General features: G+C 42.5%; 1 protein-coding gene across 4 annotated transcripts in view; it reads left to right on the top strand.

The window, feature by feature from the left end:
- Positions 1-20,923, top strand: part of LOC106851629 (sodium channel protein type 5 subunit alpha-like) — a 212,447-nt gene that overhangs the window by 119,942 nt on the left and 71,582 nt on the right. For all 4 annotated transcript variants that reach the window (XM_088157284.1, XM_088157211.1, XM_088157355.1 and 1 more), the window contains one exon: positions 19,521-19,988. In XM_088157284.1, the coding sequence (XP_088013410.1) occupies positions 19,521-19,988 (468 nt within the window). The remainder of the gene's footprint in view (positions 1-19,520; positions 19,989-20,923) is intronic.

The raw sequence follows: 20,923 nt of genomic DNA on the forward strand, positions 1-20,923 counted from the left end.
AGCTTTACTCTTTTCAGCCAACAAAGATTGATAAACAAGAATGATTCTTGTGTTTGGATCACTCATAGAAAAAAAAAAAGAAAAGGAAATTATTTATAGGTGATGAAGGTGGTAAAATGAACAACAGATTCTGAATCATGAGACTCATCCAGCACCAACATGATGTTGATTAGGAGGTAGAGAGGAGGTCATCCTACACCTCTGGCATCAGCAAAATTGTTGCTTTCTTCAGTTAGAATGTATTGAACTCACCAACTCACTTGCATAACATCATCAGAAGTTCTGGTAGCTAAAAAGCACCACAAGCCCTTTCAAGTAAAAATACTCATGTGTGAGAATTTTACCTGTAACTCCATTGCCATCTGTGCCAGCAAAGTCTCTTTTTTAATTTGCTGAGATACTTTTTCCTCCTCTGAGTTTCAGGAGTCAGTTCTGATAAAGAATATTATCCTGAGGTTTTATCTCATTAGGGCTCTAAATGCTCCCATAATATCTGGAGGCATGGAGACAATCTTGGTGTAGCATATCTGCACATGCATCTAAATAACTTATCTGTCACATCTGCCTTATGGTGATGTCTTACTTTCCCAATTGCAAGGCTGAGGATTATGGAGAAAACTTGCTCATGAACTCCTGTAAAGTCTGCAAACTGATGTGGAAATTGTTACAACCACTGCAATTCTGTGGTATGTTCAGTGATCCAGTTTGCAGGTCTTATCCAGCCTCACTAACATAAATTCAAAGGAATGGTGGAAGAAAAGCCAGGAAACTTAGTAAGTGCCCTGGGCAACATCGTGTTTTAGAGCAGTCCAGTCATTGAAAGGAATTTTAGTATATCCTTGGTCTTTGGGTTGTATTCATATATCCTGAAAATGTCTTGGACAATTTGTGTGCAATGCCACACGAAACTATATTTACGGCAGATCAGCTGATGACTGAATCATCTTTAAGGAACTAAACTTTTCAATGTAGTTGGGAAGCTGTGTGCTGTGTAACTGCCTTTTGCACAATAAAGCTGTGCTGCTCTTGCCAGGTGGCATTTCAGAGTCATTGAGGCTGCTTTAGATGGTAAAGCCAAAACAGACAGGTCATATGAATTTCTTCCTCATTTGTAAGAGAGAACTTCTGAAATAGCTACGTGAATGATTATGCTTTTTGTTGAGTTTCCAAAAGGGCTTAACATATTTTTAACCTATGTTACTGAGGTGAACAAGGAAAATCACCAAGACAGGAATAATTAAGATGATGCAGGAGAATTAGGGTCACGAGGCAGGTCCTGGTGCCCCCTGCTCTGGCTGGTGGGAGAGTCAATGTGACACCAGCCACTTCTCAGGGGACAGCTGTGTGTGCTGGATGCTAACAATGTGCATGAATAAAAGTGACACTTCTATCACAGGCAGAACAACCTCCCAGTCTCACTGGGTGTGCCTGATGCACGCTGGCCAAGCCACACTTTTACCCTCTGGTGGCCACCAGGATGAAGTGTTGGTCCTGCCAGCATCTCCTGAAGTGCCACCAAGGGAAGGACAGCCTGATGTGCAACAGAAATGCACTTGCTGTCTCTGCTGCTGCTCCAGCTGGGCTCTATGAGCCAAAAAGCTTCTCTTAGTGTTAAACCACAGAGCTGCAGTTCATTAACTGGCCCTCAGGGCTGAGTTCTGGGCTGCTGTTGTCTCACCTCTGTCCCATTCACACATCCCAGCACAGTATTCCCCAATCCACCACAAGCTGGATAATCACTGCTGCATTTCCGTGGTGGATCTTGCATTGCTGGAGTCACAGGCATGTAAAAGTGTAGGGTGTGTAACCAGGAAAGTGACACCTTAAGAATTTTCCTTAAAAGCAAAGTATAAGAATGGAATTCCTCCTTTAGGATCAGTCCTAGCCTTTTTTTTTTTTTTTTCCCTGCTGTCCACTCACTCAGGAAAATATTGATGACATTTTCTGAGAACACAAAGGTAGAAAGCACCACTAATTTCTAGGGTATCACACTATCCTGTAGGCAGGATTGCATAACCATTATTGGATTAATGCATGATGCATGGAATTATGAAATACAAAGTGTAAGGTCATGCACTCAGCCCTGTTTAAATATTTATGTCATGATCCAGTAGCTTACCTACAGAAAATGTTTGAGAGTATATGTATCAGTCACTCTGAGCATCTACATCTGAAATAATCACATGGATATGCCTTTATAGTCAGATCTGGTTAATGGAGTCTGTGAAGTCATAAAATATTTTGCCACCCAAAAAATCTAAATATATCAGACTAAATAGCCCCTAAAACTACCTATTTCTGTCCCTGCTGCCCTAAGAGGCAAACTCAGCTGTAGAAATCCCTGTGTGGCTTGATATGTTGACCCAAGAGGACCTTCTGGTCCTGTGTTTTCCTATGGTAATTTCAGTGCCTGGCAGCAGAGTTGCTCAGCAGGATTTGAAGAGTTGCTCAGACGAGATCTGAAGTGACCACTTTGGCTAAACTCAGTGGAAACTTTCCTCTGAAAAAGTCAAATCTGCCTGAAACTTGCCTTTCTATTCTGCTTCTACATCTCAGAAAGCCTTTATGGATGTTTTTTCTGTTATAATTTGGCCCATGAGACAGGTAGAAATATGGAAATGTTACATTTTTTGGTGGAAGAGGTTTGTGCCTACATACCTTTTCTATCAGTCCATGTAGGACAGATTCTTGAAGAGGTCCTCTCTGGGGAAGTCCCATGAAAACTTCATCGGGTTAAAATCAGTGGATTCTTAAACTGGTCAGACACCAACAGAACTCATGATGAGTCATTCAACACAATTTCCCTCTTGAACACACAAAGTCTGTTGATAAAATGTGTTACCAAAGCTGTTCTGACAGACACGCTGTTCTGACAGACACACACTTCTGCAGCCAGGCAAGAAATAAAAATCAAGTTACAGGGTTTGGAGCAACCTGGCCTAGTGGAAGGTTCCATGCCCATGGCAGAGGGGTTGAAAGCAGGTGATTTTTAAGGTCCCTTCCAACCCAAAATGGGAGATGATTCTATGAATGGGAGCAATGCAGAATTCTTCGTGCTTCCACTTCATCCTCTTCTTTTACAAGTCTCCTTCCTGACCATGAGAATATTGTCCTGAGCACCACCAATGCAGCCTGGGTGGAAATAATGGGCTAGAAGGAGGAGAAAGGCAAGAGAGATGAAGGGTCATTTAGCATGGATCCTGGCCTGACAGATTTGGGATTGGGAGGATTGTTGGGGTAGGGAAGAGAAATTACTACAGTTTTATGTGAAGCTTAATATATGAGAAGAAATTCACAGCAATTCCCTGCCTTGGATCACTTTCCTAAACAGCAGACCCTAAGCAATATAAGGTGTCACTGGGTCCCATGTGTCTATCTAATACTTTAGTTTTTTTGCTTTGTTTACTACACTTGCCTTTATTTCAATGTTTAGAGTCAAGCAAACAGATCAAAAACCACAAAAGAGGCAGCTGTAATGTTTAGAGTGTAAATGTGTGAGACAGGGCTGATATTTGGATTGCATGGGGTCTTTGCTTCTGTATAAACCATTTTCTAGTATTAATTACTGAGTGTCTCTAATTGAGCACCACAATCTCCAATTGAGGAACATCAGAGTGAGTCTATGTGGCCACCTGGGAAGGAGAGCTGGTAGCCCACCCTTTGGGAATCCATCAACTGGCCAGCTGTATGGGAGCTGCACACATCTATCCCAGCTGGAATACTGTGGTCAGTGCAGAATATGAAGAAGTTTAGTAATATGGATCAAGATGATCTTTTGAATTTTCCCTCAGTGCCAGAAAATATCCCTGAGCACATTTAATTTATTAGTGTAGGAGTATCCATAAAGTCCTGTCTCACTCAATGCTGATGCTTCTCCGTCACTCCAAATTTCTCAGCAGATCACGACTAGGCTTGAAAGAGGCTTATGGTAATGTCAGATTTTCTCTTTGTTTAAATGAAATGGGTACAGAGAACTATCATTATCCCTTGTGGTAAAACCAGAAGTAATAGCAAAATAGCATCTTACAGGCCTTGGTAAAAGTGGATTACAATTTTACATTTCAAGAGCTCAGACAACCAAAGCATATTAAGATGGTCAGAGGTGGTCTTCAGATGGAGATTTGTATTTCTGCCTGACATGATAGGGCTGTCACTGAGGGAAGATACATCAAAACCCCAATGCTTTTAAAAGACAGGAAGCATTAAAACAGGGAATTTCAATGTAAAACTTTTTAAAGGGCGATGAAGGGCTGTTTTACCCCAAAAAAGTACAAGGCCTCTTTAATTCAGATTACCTTTGTCAATAAATGAATGAAAATGGAACTCTGATGACATATGATGACATTTTCCAGCTATCTCCTTATTTTCTTTTCAAATTATGTACGAATCTAGAATACCAAGTCCCCATTTTTGCAGTTTTTGCTATCTATCCCTAGAGAAATTCTTAACTCAAGGGTTCCAGCAAGACTTGCTGCCCTGAATCAAGTAATTATTTTTTCATTTAATGACAAACATGGCTTACTCATGAGGGCCACTGAAGACATCCACTGTATGAATAAAGGTTAATCTCCTTGGAGGAAAATGTAGTATTTGTATTGCATCTAATAATTAATATAAATGAAGTGGAATTTTAAATATTGTGTACCTTCTAATTGCAAATCTAACTAGGTTAGATCTGCTTGCTGGAAATTAAAGCAGGTTTGGGAAGAAGATATGACAGCCCAAATCACAATATTTAAGGTTTTGGTTTTTAATTTTTGAATCACAGTCGAGGTCTGCAGTGTCCTCCTTTATATGTTGTACTTCTACCTCTAAGCACACACTCTCCTTGGGCTCCATCTGTTCCACTTCTTGCACAATGGAAGGAAGAGAGGATAAGATGCAACTATGTGAAACTCATGGAAAAAACAGCTTTTTGCAAGGAGCAGGAAAGCCAGAGGAGATTTGAAGAGTGTTCAGGCTTTCCCAAGTCTTACATGAACACTCCCTTCCCTTCCCTCCCCTCTCTCTACACCCCAATGCTCATGTCCTGGATGCTGCTGTTCACCTTATCTGCTCTTTCAGCAGCTCCCAATATTCTGGAAATATGCATTTGTGTTTTGGTTACATCAGCTGAGAGGGCCAGCAGATAAACAGGCAGGAATAGGCATGTCAGGAGCAGTCATCGTCAGGACAGACAAAATCTGCAAAGCGGCGAGCCAAGGGCACGTGGGGCACCGGGGAGGAGGAGGATTGATCAGAAAGCTGCTGGAGCCAAAATGAGAGCTGGGAAATGCTGGCAACAAGGGCTGGAGAGTTTGAGGGTCCCAAAGAAGCCGAGGGAGCCCAAGGGATCATTAGTGAGAAGTGGAAGTGTCATTTGAGTCTGTCTCATCAGCTTGGACAGTTACATAAGGGCGGCGAGTTCCATTTCCCAAGTCATGTGTGACTCTGCAGGAGAGCAACCCAGGATCCATGAATATCCATGAATATCTCAACTCAGAATCCATGAATAAGCTCAACTGGGGACACAAAGACAGTGGCGTCAGAACAACTGTCAGAACGTCACCATCCTTCTTGCTTCTCCTCATTTGTTCCTCCAGCTGGCAGTGGGAACATTTGGTGTGGTACTGGAGAGCTCAAACCTCAGAGGGTGGCAGCTAAACCCCAGCACATTTCCCAGCTTCTCCCTTCATAATTTCCATGCCAGCTACCTGAACATTCTGTGTGTCCCAAAGCAGTTTTGGCTATTTGTATTCCCCATTATCCATCCTTTCTCAAGAAGTGCCTGGGAAGCAGAGCACTCAGGTAGTCGATGCTTTTTGTCAAACATCTGGCTATATCTGCTTAAGTATTAAACATCCTCAGGGTTAAAGAAATGTCCACCAGAAACAGATGGCATTGTCTGATGCTTAAAAAAAATAAATCCTGACACCAACCATCAATCAGTCCAGTTGCCTCTGATGGCTCCTAGTAGAGATAGAAAGCCTCCATCCTCTTGTGGGTTATTTTAAATACAAAGTTTTTGCCTGACACTCCAGGCTTTAAAAGCTGTATGATTTATCAGTACTCACATAAATAACTAGAATTTATTTTTATTGGGTAGACATATCCCGCCCCCATGTGTAACACCAGATGCTGGTGCTAAAAAGTCTGGGGAAATTAACCTCACTGTATTTATGGTGAACCATCAAAGACTGCTGGGTTTCAAAAATGTCATTTTATGATAGATTGAGTGGAGTCTATTCAAATCTGGGAGGTTTAGGGCTGCTTCACCCAAGATATGTGAGGGAAATGCACCTGAAAATAAATGAGAGGAGTGACTACTTTCAGAATATGCTTCTAAAAAGTAATCTGCTTCTTTCTATTACTTCAGATTTATGAGAGTCTGTACCCTGCTACAGGCTCAGCTGTTTCTTCTGAGGAGTTGAGTCTTGGCACTCGGTAACTAAATCTGAGCTTGCACTTTGTGTTAGGGGACACGTGTGTTTTCAAGGTGTTTATGTTGAATGTGTATTAAAATCTGCCAATTTCTTCCCTGCAATATCCACAGAAAGGTAGATATTTGAAAATACAGCTAGCTCAAATCACAGTAGAAGTTGGCATACAGAAGAGGAGTAACCTTTTGCTTCTGATGCAGCTCAAAGGGGGCTGAAAACAAAAAGTGGACTAAGGATTTTTTTTTTTAATTTATTTGTGACATAAGGAATTCCCAAAGCAATAATCCAAAGCAGATTCATTAGTGGACTGTGACAGATTTTGGCATTTGGTGCAGATCTTCATTGGTAGAATTATAAATATTGCTTCTTGATCTATAAATGAGTCACTGGGATATATCAGAGAGAAATAAAATCTGTTAATAATGTTAGTGCTTTTCCATAGGCATGTATATAAGGGAATTCAAAACTATCTTCCATTGACCTTTATGAGGTGTGAGGTGTCTTGGAAATATGAAGGAAGAAGAATGGTAATACATGAATTCAATTGACCCAACCCTTTGGAAACCATCCTCATGCCTTTTGTTCTAATTGTGTTTCCAAATCAAAGATATTTCTCTAAAAATATTGTTTAAGCATTGACTCTGTTGTATGAACTACTGACAAGAGGAAATATTTTTAATAAGATACACCATATGTATGTTCTATGTTCTCACACATATTTTATTTGTGAAGATTCCAGTGGACTCTTTGCTGAGACTTGTTTGTATTCCCCGGGGTCGAAGAGGAGCTAAGTTATTATCTGGAAAACTGCAGCCCTGTTGATGTAGTAGACATCAGTAGGGCAAATCTGCCCATTTTTTGTACTACATGTGTCCTTGATTAATAGTGTAAGTAGGGGTTTGTCAGTGGTTAAGATCTTGCTAATAGCTGGGTACTTATTAAAAATCTAGAAGGCACTGAGTCAAATTTAATTGGGCAAGAGTGTGCAAAGATAGGTACAACTAAATGTGTCTCTTTTTATTAATGTCACAGTGTGAGTTGTCTGGATGTCATTGAAAGGGTAATGACAACAGGATTATTCCTAACATGTGCTGAGGGAAAGGCAAAGTTTTAATGCTAAAATAGACCAGGTGGTACAAAATTAATACATGATTCACTACTCCTAAATATCTTATACTTTTGTCTTTTAAAAAAAAACCTGTTACAACTATTATTTGTCTTCACCAAAACTAAGCAGTGAGCTATTTATTCTAACAGTTGCCTCTAGAAATATCTTGTTAAAAAGAATATGTGAAACAACCAGTGAGTCATGACAGACTTAACCTTCTTAGCAGGTGTATGATATTTAAGAGACACTGGAATTTATCTTTTCCATGCACAGTGCACATTCATATCTGGATTTCTCCACCCAGCACATATGTGGCAACGTGGTCTGTGTCTTCCCAAGGAAAAATGCTGAATAATGCATTTGGAAAATAAATGTGGTACACAGGATCAGATACCAATTTCCTGCCTTTTGGGGTCTTACTGAACAGTAAGAAATTCCTGCAGTCAAAGGGGTCCTGCCTTTGATCTCCTGCTACCATTCCACATTTCTTCATCTTTCTGAAATTCCACTTGTCTGTGTCTTACTGTGTTAAATTTCTCTAAATTCAATAAACCCACTGACCCACACTTACTGAGGAGAATCTCCAACAGATACAGATCTACTCCATCAATTTTATATTACTGCAAACAATACAAAGGAGTATCAAACCTATTGATTTTTCATCTCTCTTGTAAATTTTATATCTTTGCTGCAATTTAAGTGCCTCTTTTTCTATTTCCTTGACTGCAGACTCATGCGTTAATTTTTTTCCCCCCATTTTGTTTGGGTCATCCTTAGCCAGAATATTTTTAAAATTATTTCTAATTTAATATGAACCAAAACTGCCATTCCTTTAATTATCGTCTAGATAAAAAGTATTTTCTTTCACTTTGGTCAGTTCTGGCCTTCATTTTCCTAGAATCAAAGAGTGGTTTATGTTGGAAGCGACTTTTAAGATCACCTCATTCCAACCCCCCTGCCACTGGCAGGGACACCTTCCATTATCCCAGGTTGCTCCAAGGCCCTTCCAACCTGGTCTTGAATTCTTCCAGGAATGGAAAAGTCACAACTTCTCTGAGAAACCTCTTCCAGTGCCTCACCACCGTCACAGTGTAAAATTTCTCACTTAGATCTAATCTAAATCTTTCATTTTTCAGATTAAAACCATTATCCCCCATCCTAGCGCTCCATGCCCTTTTCCCAAGTCTCTCTCCAGCTCTCTTTGGGCACTGGAAGGGGCTCTAAGGTCTTCCCAGAGCCTTCTCTTCTCCAGGCTGAAGTCTCTTAACTCTCTCAGCCTACCTCCCCAGGAGAGGTGATTATAATTCCCTTTTTCACATTGCCTCACATCTCTGCTGTAATCTTCCTAATCTCACCCTTAAAGCAAACCTCCTCCTGTTTCCACATGGCTTTGGGTTTCTGCTTTCCATGGCATCTTCTCCAAGCTCCATCTCACTGTGTATCTTGGCTTCACCCTTCCCAATACACAAGTAAGTTCCAAGACACTGTCCTGAAGCCATTTTAAATTCTTGCAATTAATTCAGTTCAAAAGGGGTTTTATGTTTTGACCAAGATTTGCCATCTGTAGGTCATGGTCATATTTTCTCTTGAAAAGGGTACATGCTAATTGACCTTAGCATTTGGATTGAAGTATACTTGATGTTTTCCATGCTGAATTTTCATGGGGATGGAAGGTTTTCAAGGAGCTCTACTTGTGGTTTGTGACCCTTTCCCTCTGTTTGCAGCCTCCTCCCCACCACAAGTTCCCTTCTCTTTCTGGCCCCCCTCACACAGACTCATTCATTGAAATTGCACAACTAAGAGCACTCTCTTGCTCCTTGTGTTACAAACTCTCTTGTACAGCTGTTTCTTCCAGGAAGATTTCCATCTCCCTTCTCCCCTGATGTAGTTCTCTTGTCTCCCACATTCGGATGTTGTTCCATCCCATTTCTGGGAAGTTCAGCAAGTGCAAAGTCCCTTCTGAAGAATCTGTTTGAAAACACAGGCAAGTGGCTTCCTCTAGAAACTGAGGCATGAAAACAAACATTATGAGCATCCCTCTGTCTTGGTTAGTGCATTCCCTGGCCACCCCATCCCAGCTGCTGCCTGGGCATTCAGGGAGCAGCCCTGGCTGGGGGGAGCAGCCACAAAGCCATCCTGCCTGGTGGAACAGAAGTTCAGCTGCTTGCCCTCAGGGATGGGGAACAGGCCTTGGCTGGTCTTTGTTTACTACTGAGATGCAATTTTTAGATCATACAATGGCCAAGCTGCCTGGCTCTCAGTTCCTGCTTTTTCTCTAGCAGACTGGCAGTGAGACTAAACACATAGAAATGCTCTTAAGGACAAGAGACACCATTGAATTTCTCTTTTACTTACCCATCTTGCACTTAAAGTTTTTAGTAACCTCAGTTGCTAGGATTTCTGCCAGACTCCCAAGATACAATTAATAAATAAAACAATTTTCAAATTTCCACATCAGCACAATGCCTTTGTGTTTTCTGATATAAGAAGGAAGTCAGACATGAGGTCATCTTGCCTGGAAAGAAGAGTTTGCTTTGATCATGCAGTGGAGCACCGATTTGAATTGAAGGATGCTGGTAGCCAATCCTCCTTTGAGTGCCTTTCTTATGTTTCTAGTAAGTATTCTCAGAAGAGCACAGCTCAGAGCCAGCTTTATCCTGTAGGATAAGGACATCCATCTCCTTCACTCCTCTCCAATAGATATCTCCCTGGGAATTTAGGAAGCATTAAGAAATGTGCAGAATTAGCTGAGCCAGATACCCAAGGAGACGGGCTGACCATTGAGGACACTGTGAGAGCCAGGAGCAGGTGCTGGCAGATGAAATTGTCACTTTTTAGGACAGCAGCGAGGTGTGTGTGTCAGCACCTCCCACCTTGCAGAGCATGGCTTTCATTTTGGAGATGTAACTGGCACCACTGCTGCTAAATCCTCCCATTTCTTTAATGAATTATGGGGGTTTGCCCCACTTCTGTGCCATGGGGCTTTTCCAACAGAGGTCTGTGAAAGCCACAAGCCCAGCCATGTTCTGTGAAGGCAGGAGATGTCATTCTGTGCAAAATTACTGGTAAAAATCTATTTTGGAGCTTTTCTGAGAGAAGGCCTCCTGGCTGGCAGGCAGTTCTGTCACTTTGTTCTGCCCTTCCAGGAACCTGCACTTACAGAATGCACAAAATCAGAACTTCCTTACATCTCTCAAATTCACTGTAGAGGTATCCTGTTCACATTTTACTTAATAGAAAAATGTGATTTTGTGATGGAACCCAAATTATAATATTAAACCTGGGAAATGGATTAGAAAGTAAGAGTTTCAAAGGAAACCATGTTCTCTCTGAAATAAAAGAAAAAAAGGGGGGAAAGAGAACATTAATTATTTCTTGACTCTGATTTAATTTTCGAGTCTCTGGGCCTACCCTCATGCTGATTTTTCTTTGGTGTAATATATTGGCCACAGGGAGCCATTATTTGCTGTGTCTGTTATCACTGGTTTTCTTTCAATTTTACTCTGTTTCCATGTGGGGTTTTCTTATCCTTGTGGTTCTCTGTGGCTTACCTTTCCCCAGATGTTTTTTGCCATGTGTGAATAGGAATTACCTCTTTCCCTTGATCTCCAGACCTGACTGCCCAAGGGATGTGATGGTCTGATAACTGAGGACAAAACTCAGCACAGTCCTTGGTCTCATCTGGGTGTCCCCCTCTCTGTGGAGGTGTAGGATCTGAATTGTAAAGAGATGACTCCAGGGATTCCACTCTGCCTGGACTGGGCAGTTTCCACCACATGAGCCTCCCCAAGGTTAGGCTTGGTGTGATCTTCTGGTAAAAACTGCAGAGCTTAAGCATCCAAAATTGGAGGGTTTTTCCTTATGTCTAATCATTGCATAATGATTGCAAGAGCAGCTGTTATTTGCATGCAGGCAGTGCAAATGTTCCAGGGGTAAAGCAGGTGTTTCTCACTGATCATCACTCCTTGCAGGGAGCAGCAATAGCAAAGACTCTGCAGTGTGTTCAGCCAGACCCAGACTGTGCAGTCTGTCCTGCTCTCTGACTGTCCTGACATCCTCCTCAGCAGGACAGCCAAACTCTTTTATTCACTTAGCAGAACGGGAATTGTCTCTTGGTTTTCAAACAATAAACTTTCCATAGTTTTCCTGATGTTTTTGGGGTACATTGAGCCTTTAACTTCACAGACACAGCTGGTTTTGCTGAGACAAGTTTTCAGCTGGACTTGTCTCACAGCACTTTTTGTCTGTCTAGACAGTGGTTTCAGAAGTCCACAGCAGCTCTGATGGAGCCCTTGCTACTCTGGTGAATTAATGTTGTTTTGGTATCTGATGAAAGACCTGCAGGAACATGTTTGTTTTTATGCCGTGGTTTCAGTAGTGGAAAGAATTTATCTGACTCCACTCCTCCATCTCTCCCTCCTCACATATAACATTTGGAGACTTAGAACTTCAGATCAGAAAATACTTGGTTTCCAAAGACTCATCCTCTAATTCTTTTAAGGGACACAGAAAAAAGATAACACTGCGAGCCATCAGCTACAAAAGAAATCTAAGTTCAATAGTTCTTGACCAGATTTGGAGTGGTACAATTTGTCTGCACAGTTACATGCCCGTAGGTGGATAACAAATGAAAAAGTCTTGGCAACACGAGGCAACCACCAGATTGTGGTAAGAAGTGTCACTGGTTGTCTCAGATTATGTTTCCAAGAGTGTGACAAAGACATAGGCACCTCGTTCTTACAGCTTGTGGGGTGCTGCAGGACCTGTGGATGAGGAGAGCGAGAGGCTAGAGGTTGGTCCCTCCTCTGTAAAGTGACAAGAATAGGACTGAGGAATCTGCCCCATTAGTTACAGATACCCCTTTGAACTCTGAAGTGAGGAGTTGGGTTATCATTCCCCGCGCCATCAAACACAGATGAGCACAGCTGCCATCCAGCATCCCTTCTCTGCCCTGCACTGCTCAGAGACAAACAGCTGCCCCTGAGACACCAGAACTGCAGGGAAACTTAAAATTCTGTACCCAAAGAGGAGAATGGTCACTAAACCCCTCAGCTTTATTGCAAATACCACAAAACATTCAGGGTAGGGGGAACACCCTCAACTCACCCAGTTCCTAGAGTCTGCCTGAAGATGGATAAAGCTGCATCAGCCTCCCTATGTATTCTTCATAAGCCAGACGTAAAATTAAACCTTGTTCTCCCCCTTTTCTGGGTAAATAGAAGTCATTCACATGCAATTGATGAAATTACAGCCACTTTTTGCATATGAAATAATGATTCTTACCATATTAGTTACATTTTTTCCTTTCCTAAGGAGAACATCCGCTCTCATTACTATCATGAAGTAGTTCAGAGATTTTACTTAGGAAATAGACTGTATTTGCTGTGTAGTTCTTATTAAAATTCATTTTCTTATATTTAAACAGACAAACCAATTATTTCACCTAAGAGATTAATAAAGAATTGATGAGAAAAAATTCCTGTTGAAAGAATGGGTACTACAGTGCCCCACAACTCCCCCATCTGTAGCTGCTGTCCTGCTTGTGGGTTCAAACACTTTCCACTTGGGAAGTTGTGTGGCTGCAAGGCAGGAAATTCCTATTCCCATTTCCATGTGCTCTTCTAGCTGGTCTTGGACAAGAAAAATGAAGGAGATCGATGATGGACCAACCTGTGCTCTCCCTCACTTGCCCCAGGCCACAGGGACCTCTTGCCAATCTTGTGGTATCATGATCATTTTGACAGCGAGAAACTAAGATATCAGAAGAATGGGATTATGAGATTGACTGCAGGATAAAGAGAAACTGGGCTGGGAGCATATAAGCTTCTTATCCAAGCACAAATAGCTGAAAGAATAGGAAAGGGAATATAGAAAATAAGTGATCATGTAAATTGCTTTTTGCAGGAATACTCTCTCTTAGTAGACTTTGCCCTGGGATGAAAACATACAAAGGATTGGAAAATACACTTCCAAGGAAAGAAATAATCCTCCAGAGAGACTGACTGAATTACTGACCTATTACTGCAGATCTCAAACTTACATCTAACACTTACTCAGTGCAATGAAAGCCCCTTTCTGAGCATTTTTTCCTTGCAGTTTAGTGGATTTTGCTACAGTAAGCAAAAGATAATAATTGGTACCTATTTTGTTAAGTTTGCTAGAAGGTCTCCGAAGAACAAACTGCATCTTTCCCATCTGTGCTAGCCAAAGAGCAGTGCAGATGTCCACTGCCATCCATGAACAGGAAAGAAGAAAATCAGATTATTTTCACAGGTCAGAGAGTGCCTGAAAAGCTTCTTGCTGATCTGTATCTACCAGGCACTGCAGGTGTATGGGCTCTGTTTTTACCCACAATAAAAAAGTATTAAATGAGTAGCTGACAATCCTGGCAGGTATTTCATATGAACCCTCTGGCCTTTCCTATGCAGCTGAATGACAGAAGTGACAATGAGCTGCAATGGGGTTACAGTTTGGATTAATGGCTTGCTTTTTGGATGGTAGATTTCACTGATGGGGGTATTTTCTGCTGTGGACCCTGTTGTTACAGCAAAACCTGCCTGGCTGGCTCCCGGGGGATTTCTCTTCCACTAGGAAGCAAGGTGTTAAATCCTCTCCCCTCCTTCTGGGTGACACCAGTGAGGGCCCAGGGCAGTGAATGCAGAGCTAAGGCAATTCACAGGAGCTCAGGAGGCCTGCACACTGTCTGACTGAATGACAAATGGAAGGTTAAATACACAAAGATTTCTATTGCTCCACTTTTGCCAAATCAAGGTAAATAAAAAGATGGAAGGGAAAGGAAAAAATAGCTTTATGTTTTTGTTCCAAAGGTATTCTAGCTTCAGCAACAGATATATCTGCAAACAGGGTTTGATGAGACGGTGTCATCTGGATTGAAATTGTCTGATTTTGCTCTGCGTTGACACAAAAGGAGATGATGGAACTGCAAAATTCAGACTGCAGCCTACCACAGCAGCATATGTCTCCCAGCCTCCACCAGCAGTCCCTGCCTAGAGCTTTTTGGGGAAGATGGGTGCTTCCAGAAACCTGTTTGCCTGTTTCCTCCCCATGGATGGGGAGCTTGGAATCAGCCTCACATCTCCAGGCCCCTGTGCTTTTCCCTTGCTGCCACCATGGACCCGGTGCAGCACTTTGCACAGGGCCTGCCTTGTTACCTGTGTGCTGCTGCTGGGGTGGGGCTGCAGCAGCCTGAGCTCCCCTGTACCCTGGGAAAGCTGTCTGGTTACACAGGCTGGTCACCACTGCCCTGGAGTGTGATTGTCACCAAGATGGGCTGCCTGGGCACCTGCTGGCTCTGACAATGGGCAACGCTGTTAGTCAAGTTTATTTAGTTTCAGATAGTCCTGCAGGGAGCTGGACTTGCTGATTCTATAGTTTCTTCCATCTTGAGATACTCTGTGATTCTTTGTGGCTTATTTGACCTGCATCTACCTTTAATCCAGCTCTGAGATACAAAATCCAAGCTTGCTTAGGCTTCAGTGGGCACTGCTCAGCTCCTCAACATCCTCTGGGATGCCAGGCTGTCTCCATTGTCTACAGACACCCTGGGAAAACTCCAGCTTAAGCACCTCAGGGAGGCACCTGACATAAGGCTGGATTAATCTGATCATTTTTGCCTTATACTGGCACAACCAGAGTCACGAGCTTTGCAAAGGCATTAAAAGTGAGAAGGTCAATGAAAGCATGCTGGATTGTCATTAGGCTAAAAGCTTAACATAATTATACTAAAAGAATTTGGGGATCTTTGAGTGCATTTGTCATTTGATTCCCAACCTCAAAGACCAGAAAAGCGACCTGCTTTCGCAGTCTGGCTGCTCAGTGTCACTGGAAAGCAGATTTCTTTTTAAGGGGATCCACATGGACGTACAAATCTGCCATTGCTTTTGAAAACTGAGGTAATCTTTAGTTTGCTTTTACTTAAACTTAAAGCACTGTGTTAGCAGCCAGGAGGACTGGGTGTTATTAGTAACCTTTCACAGGAAATGTGGTGTGTCATGGGTTAGGCATATATTTTTCTGCAAAATGCAGTGTACAGTGAAATGTGGGGATAAGTAAACATAAAGTGCTTATTCAGCAGTTCATTCTGTTTGAATGCCCAGCAATGCAACTCTGAGGTTACCTGCTCATAAAGGAAGCAGGGAATTATATTTGAGATTTATTTTTGGCTAAAAGCATGAAGTGCAAATAGCTCTTTGTGCAAAATGTCAGCTGCTTTTCTGGGAAGCTAATAAGATTGCTTTAATAATCCATGGTAAATAACAACACTAAAGATGCTACTACCTATTATATGTACCTACAGATGTATCTAGACAAACATATTTAATGTATATATGTAGCTTGATGTCTGAAATGAACACAGAAAAGTGAAACTAGGCATTTCAAACCTGTGTGAACAGCAGAGTTAATGAAGTGCAGGATGAAATTCTGCTTCAGATAACAGAATTCCCGTGCATACATGGAGATATTCATGCATGGAAATGTCTGAACTACCACTGCTCTGCAGAGGTCTAGGGCTTGGCTCAGTTTTGCCTGAGGACCACTGAAGGTACTGCCAGGTATCCATCCTGGCCTCCAGCTGGACACATCTCCCATAAGTGTGTCCTTCTGGGCAATTGCCTGAGGATGGCTTGGGCATGGAAGGGTCACTTGGCACTAGATGTATTGGCAGATGCTTGTAACCCTGGCATGGTCACCTGTGCTTGGTCAGTGTCTGCTCTCCACAAGATGAATTGCTGATTGAAATGGGACTTAGATGCACCATTAGACCCTCAGGGTTTGGTGTCTGAGGCTGGAGGCAGCTGTCATCCTTGGTGAGAAATTCAGTCCCCTAGATTTGGCCAGTCTGTCTCCTGCAACACACTGGGATGCCCTGGTTGGATGGCAGCTGGAGTTTTGGGAGGACACAGATCTCCTGTAGGTCTGGTGAGATATCTCAGACGCCCTCCAACTTCAGCAGACTCCTCTGTTAAGGTAATTCAATTGTACTTATAGAGACCAGAAGATTTTTATTCTGTATTCCTTTATCCCCTCCCTTCCTCCAGCAGCTTCCTCTTGCATACACATGTACTTATTTTCAGGACACTTGTAGCAATGTGGTTATCTCTGAGACCTCATCCTGCTGTCAAACTGGGTTGAAAACGGCTAAAGGGGATTTATCAGTGTCTCCTTCCCTGTTGGGCTGCAAATCCACTGATCTGGTTTCAAACAGCATCACTTGCAATACCTGCGGGTGGGGTGTGAAAGGAAAGATTGATTCCACCAGGCCACTACAGCGATGATGAGACCCACACAGGCTGTCAGTGTGGTGGGCCAGCTAAGAAACAATTAGCTTTAATCTCACTTTACTTTAGAGCAGGGCAGTGCTCAGGGCAGTGATGGTTTATTCAGTGGTTCATAATGGACGGGGGCATCTGCTGTGCTACCAACTGCTTTTGTTTTTTAATCACAGTGATTGCAAAGGGTACTTTACAAAACAGCACTGACAGGGCACTTCAAATACAGCATCATCAGAGTGATTAGGACCAGGTTTTCAGAATTCTACCCCGTATGTTCTGAATATTTTAAAAAAGAGAGAACAGAGTAAAGGGATGACAGCAAATGATTGTGGCTCTTTGGTAAGTCCCAGTTAAATAGAAGCACTTTTTATGCTGTTTAAGTTGATCTGGCAGGTGTTATCAACTTAAAGTACTATCAGAAAGAGAGAAGTCAGGGGGCTTACAGGTATTTCTGGCAGCATTAAGAGATCACAGAGAAAATACCTGCACAAAGTCCATTTTATTGCTGTAAATGGCAGGAGTGCTGCAGCACTGATCTTTCCTTGGCAGTACCCAGAGCTGGCTCCTACCCACCTAGTACAGACAGCAGTTGACTTGATACCAGGCAATTTGGGATTGGATTGTTTTGGGGTAAATATATTTTAGCTGGTATTGGTTTGAGTCACCTTTGCCCTGTTCCTGTCATCCCAAGCATCCACCTCCAGTTTGAACTTTTTGCCCTGATAAATCCAGCACAAAAGCTGTAATTTATTTCTTCTCAGACCATGAGCAGATGTAATGTTCAATATACAGCAACTGGTAACCAGCCTGTGAGATATATTACTGGGGATGACCTTTGAGAAGAAACTGGTTTTATTTATTGGATATAATGGTGTTTAATTGGGACAGTGGTGTAAAGAGAGGTTAAAACTATCAAGTATGTCACTTAAATGCCTAGTTGTGTCTAATCTCGCCACGCACTGACAGCAAAATTAGACTGAAGTGGCAAGAACAAGAGGAAAATAACTCACAATCTCAAGTTTAGTTTGGGTCTTTTCATAGACCTGTGAACATCTTCAAATAGCTTTTTTCCTGACTAATAAAGCATTTTCAGGACCAAGCCTGCTTCGGGAGTGAATCCTGCTCATATTTGGCCACAGTAATCTGGTTGTGACGGCTTGTTTTAGCCTGGAGGGAGAAGTTTTTGAAGCTATATGACCTCTGAGGTGTTTATTCACAGTCACAATAGATTTCCCTCATGGCCCAGAGGATATTTAAAACAAGACTGTCTGTGAAAATGCATACAAATGCTTAGAAATGTTTCCAAATGTACAATTTGGTTGAAGTACCTTGCCTATGTGCATCATTGTCATAGAATCATAGAAGAGTTTGGGTTGGAAGGGACTTTTAAAGGGCACCTAATCCAAACCCCTGCAGTGAGCAGGGATATTTTTAACTAGATTGGGTTGTTCAGAGCCCCATACAGCCTGACTTTGAATGTTTCCAGTGACAGGAACCTGTACCTCAGCCTAAATCTAGACCGAGACTCCCTTCTTTTCATTTAAAGTCATTTCCCCTTGTCATATTACAACAATCCTACTAAAAAATTTGTCCCCATCTTTCTTATAGACCCTGTTTAAGCACTGAAGGGCCACAGTAAGGTCTTCCCAGAGCTTTTGGTTTGCTTTATTTTAATTCTGTTTCTGAGCTTTACATTATATTTTCCGGGTGTTGGAGGTGAGGAGGGAGGAAGGGAATATCGGAGTGTGTTATTGTCCATGCTAAACTTCTGCATCTGATGTCAGTGTTTGAAAATACCTGCAGGCTCCTTTTCCTGCTGGAACCAGCTGTAATTAGAGGGATTTCCATGATGGTGTTACAGTGCCACAGATTGTCACTCTTGAGGTGGGCACAATATGCAAATAGACACACTACATTTCAGAAGGTTAATATCCCTTTTATTACAACTGCTAGCTGTCTTTATACCCTCTACAAAGTTTACACTTTGTTCATTGGTTACAGTAGATCAACATGATGTTCATTGGTGTAAAACCATCCACACCTCTGTTTTTCACAAAACTTTTCTAAAAATACCTTTCTTCTAAAAGCACTTTTCCCAGCTGCAGATTTTCTTTCCTGCTCATCTCCTTCTCCTTCTTCTCCTCTTGGTCTCCAGGCCAACAACCTTGATAGAATACCTTTCAGAAATAACCCTTATTCATTCACCCTCTCTGGCTCACAGGCCAGCTCTAAGCCTCTCCACAACAGATGAGATGAAGCTCAGACCCTCCTGTTTCCAGGACCAAACGCGTTTAAAGCCCACTGATGCCTTTAGTTTTAAGTTTTCCTGTTCTCCTTGGATGTACTTTTCTGATGTGCTAGGGTGATGAAGACAAAACAGTCCTATTCTAGTTAAGAACTCAAGGACAGCTTCTCCAAACTTCAGGCCCTAAGCACAAACTAGGTGGAAAGGTGGAGGGTGGGTTCATGCAAATTAACCAGAACATATAAAAGTGTAAGATTTTGTGACCAACCCCCTCCTTTCGTTCCATCTTGGAGCCATCCGGGCAGACTGTGGCACTTGTATTGCTGGGGCGTGGCTTTTGTAGGCCTTTCGTAGGCCTCACAATAAATACCCATTTTATTCTCCTTAACTCTGTGTGTAACCTCCGTTCCAGCTCCTCAAGGCATCACCACCAATTTCCTTTTCACTCCTCTCAGGTGCTCAACCTGTTCCTTGCCTTGCTGCTGAGCTCCTTCAGCGCCGACAACCTCTCGGCACCCGACGAGGACGGGGAGCTGAACAACCTGCAGCTCGCTTTCGCCCGCATCAACAGGGGCCTTCAGTACGCCAAAAAAGCCGCCTGGAGCTTCTGCTGCAACGTCCTCCGGCACCCCAAGACCACGGCTGAGAAGAAGGCCATGATGAAACTCGCTGCCCAGAACCCAGGAGCCCTCAACAACTGCGTGAACAGCCACACCACGTCCGAGCTCGGCAAGGACATGGAGAACCACAAGGAGAACCATGCTGAGGATGGAGTGCATAAAAACGGAGAGAAACACCCAGCAATTACAGATGATGATTTCATGACCAACCCTGACCTGTCCATTTGTGTTCCTATTGCTGTGGGAGAGTCGGATATCGAGGAGGAGGATGAGGAGCAGAGCACCTTTACAGAAATGGAGCAGGTAGGCAATTAAAATGTTTGTTAATTTCAGCCTATTAAGATGCCCTTTGTTCCCATCCTTGGCCTGGATCCATGGCTAGTGATGCAAATGTCCTATGGCCTAATCCTGCCTTTGATATGCTGCTAACTTCAGAAGAAGTTACAGATGCATATCCAAGAGCAAAATTCAGTTTCCAACAAGAGGAATTTCCTTTCTTTGTATTCTTTGCGCTTGTCTAGATGAATTCTTTTAACCAGAGCAATTAAATCCTTTCTCACACAGCAGACTGGTCCTTTTCCCCTTTCAGCTGAATCATGGGAATGCTACAGAACAAATCTTAGGTTAGTGGAGGATTTTTCTCAAAATGGACACTGTCTTGGTTTCATTTGTGCAACAAGAATTGACGGCCAAGTAGTTCTCTTTAAAATACAGTAAGACAAAGGATGATATGACAAGGCACCTGAGAAAGAGAGAAGATGTGTTATAATTTGTATTCTGGCAAGAGAAACAGTTATTTGCCTGCTCTTTGGTGTGACATGGCAGATTTTCATTTTTTTTCCAGAGCACTCAATAGTAAAGGCTGAAAAATCCTGTGCAGTTTGAAGTGTTGTGTGAAATGAAGAAGAAGAAACATCTTCAGGGGAATGCTTTTCTTTCTCTCCTTCTCCCCCTCTCCCTTTTCTACCAGTTTTATCTATTGGCTCCACACACCATGTCTAGGTAATGTTTTCCAGACCCTCCAGCCTTGATCCAGCACCTTCTGGCACTGGCTGAAATCAGCAGAGTTCAGCAGGCACTGGATCAAAGTTCCTGCTGCAGATCCAGCTGTCAGGAGGGATCCTCAATCCCATGCTTAAGGGGAAGAAAGTTTGAAAGCCAAATGGTTGTTAGAGAAGGAAGGACTGTTGTAAAAAAAGCTCCAAGGAAGGACTCTGTGTCAGGAGTTGGGCACAAAT

The sequence above is a fragment of the Sturnus vulgaris genome, chromosome 1 (genome assembly GCF_052056855.1).
Source record: "Sturnus vulgaris isolate bStuVul1 chromosome 1, bStuVul1.hap1, whole genome shotgun sequence".
In the NCBI taxonomy this organism is placed as follows: Eukaryota; Metazoa; Chordata; class Aves; order Passeriformes; family Sturnidae; genus Sturnus; species Sturnus vulgaris.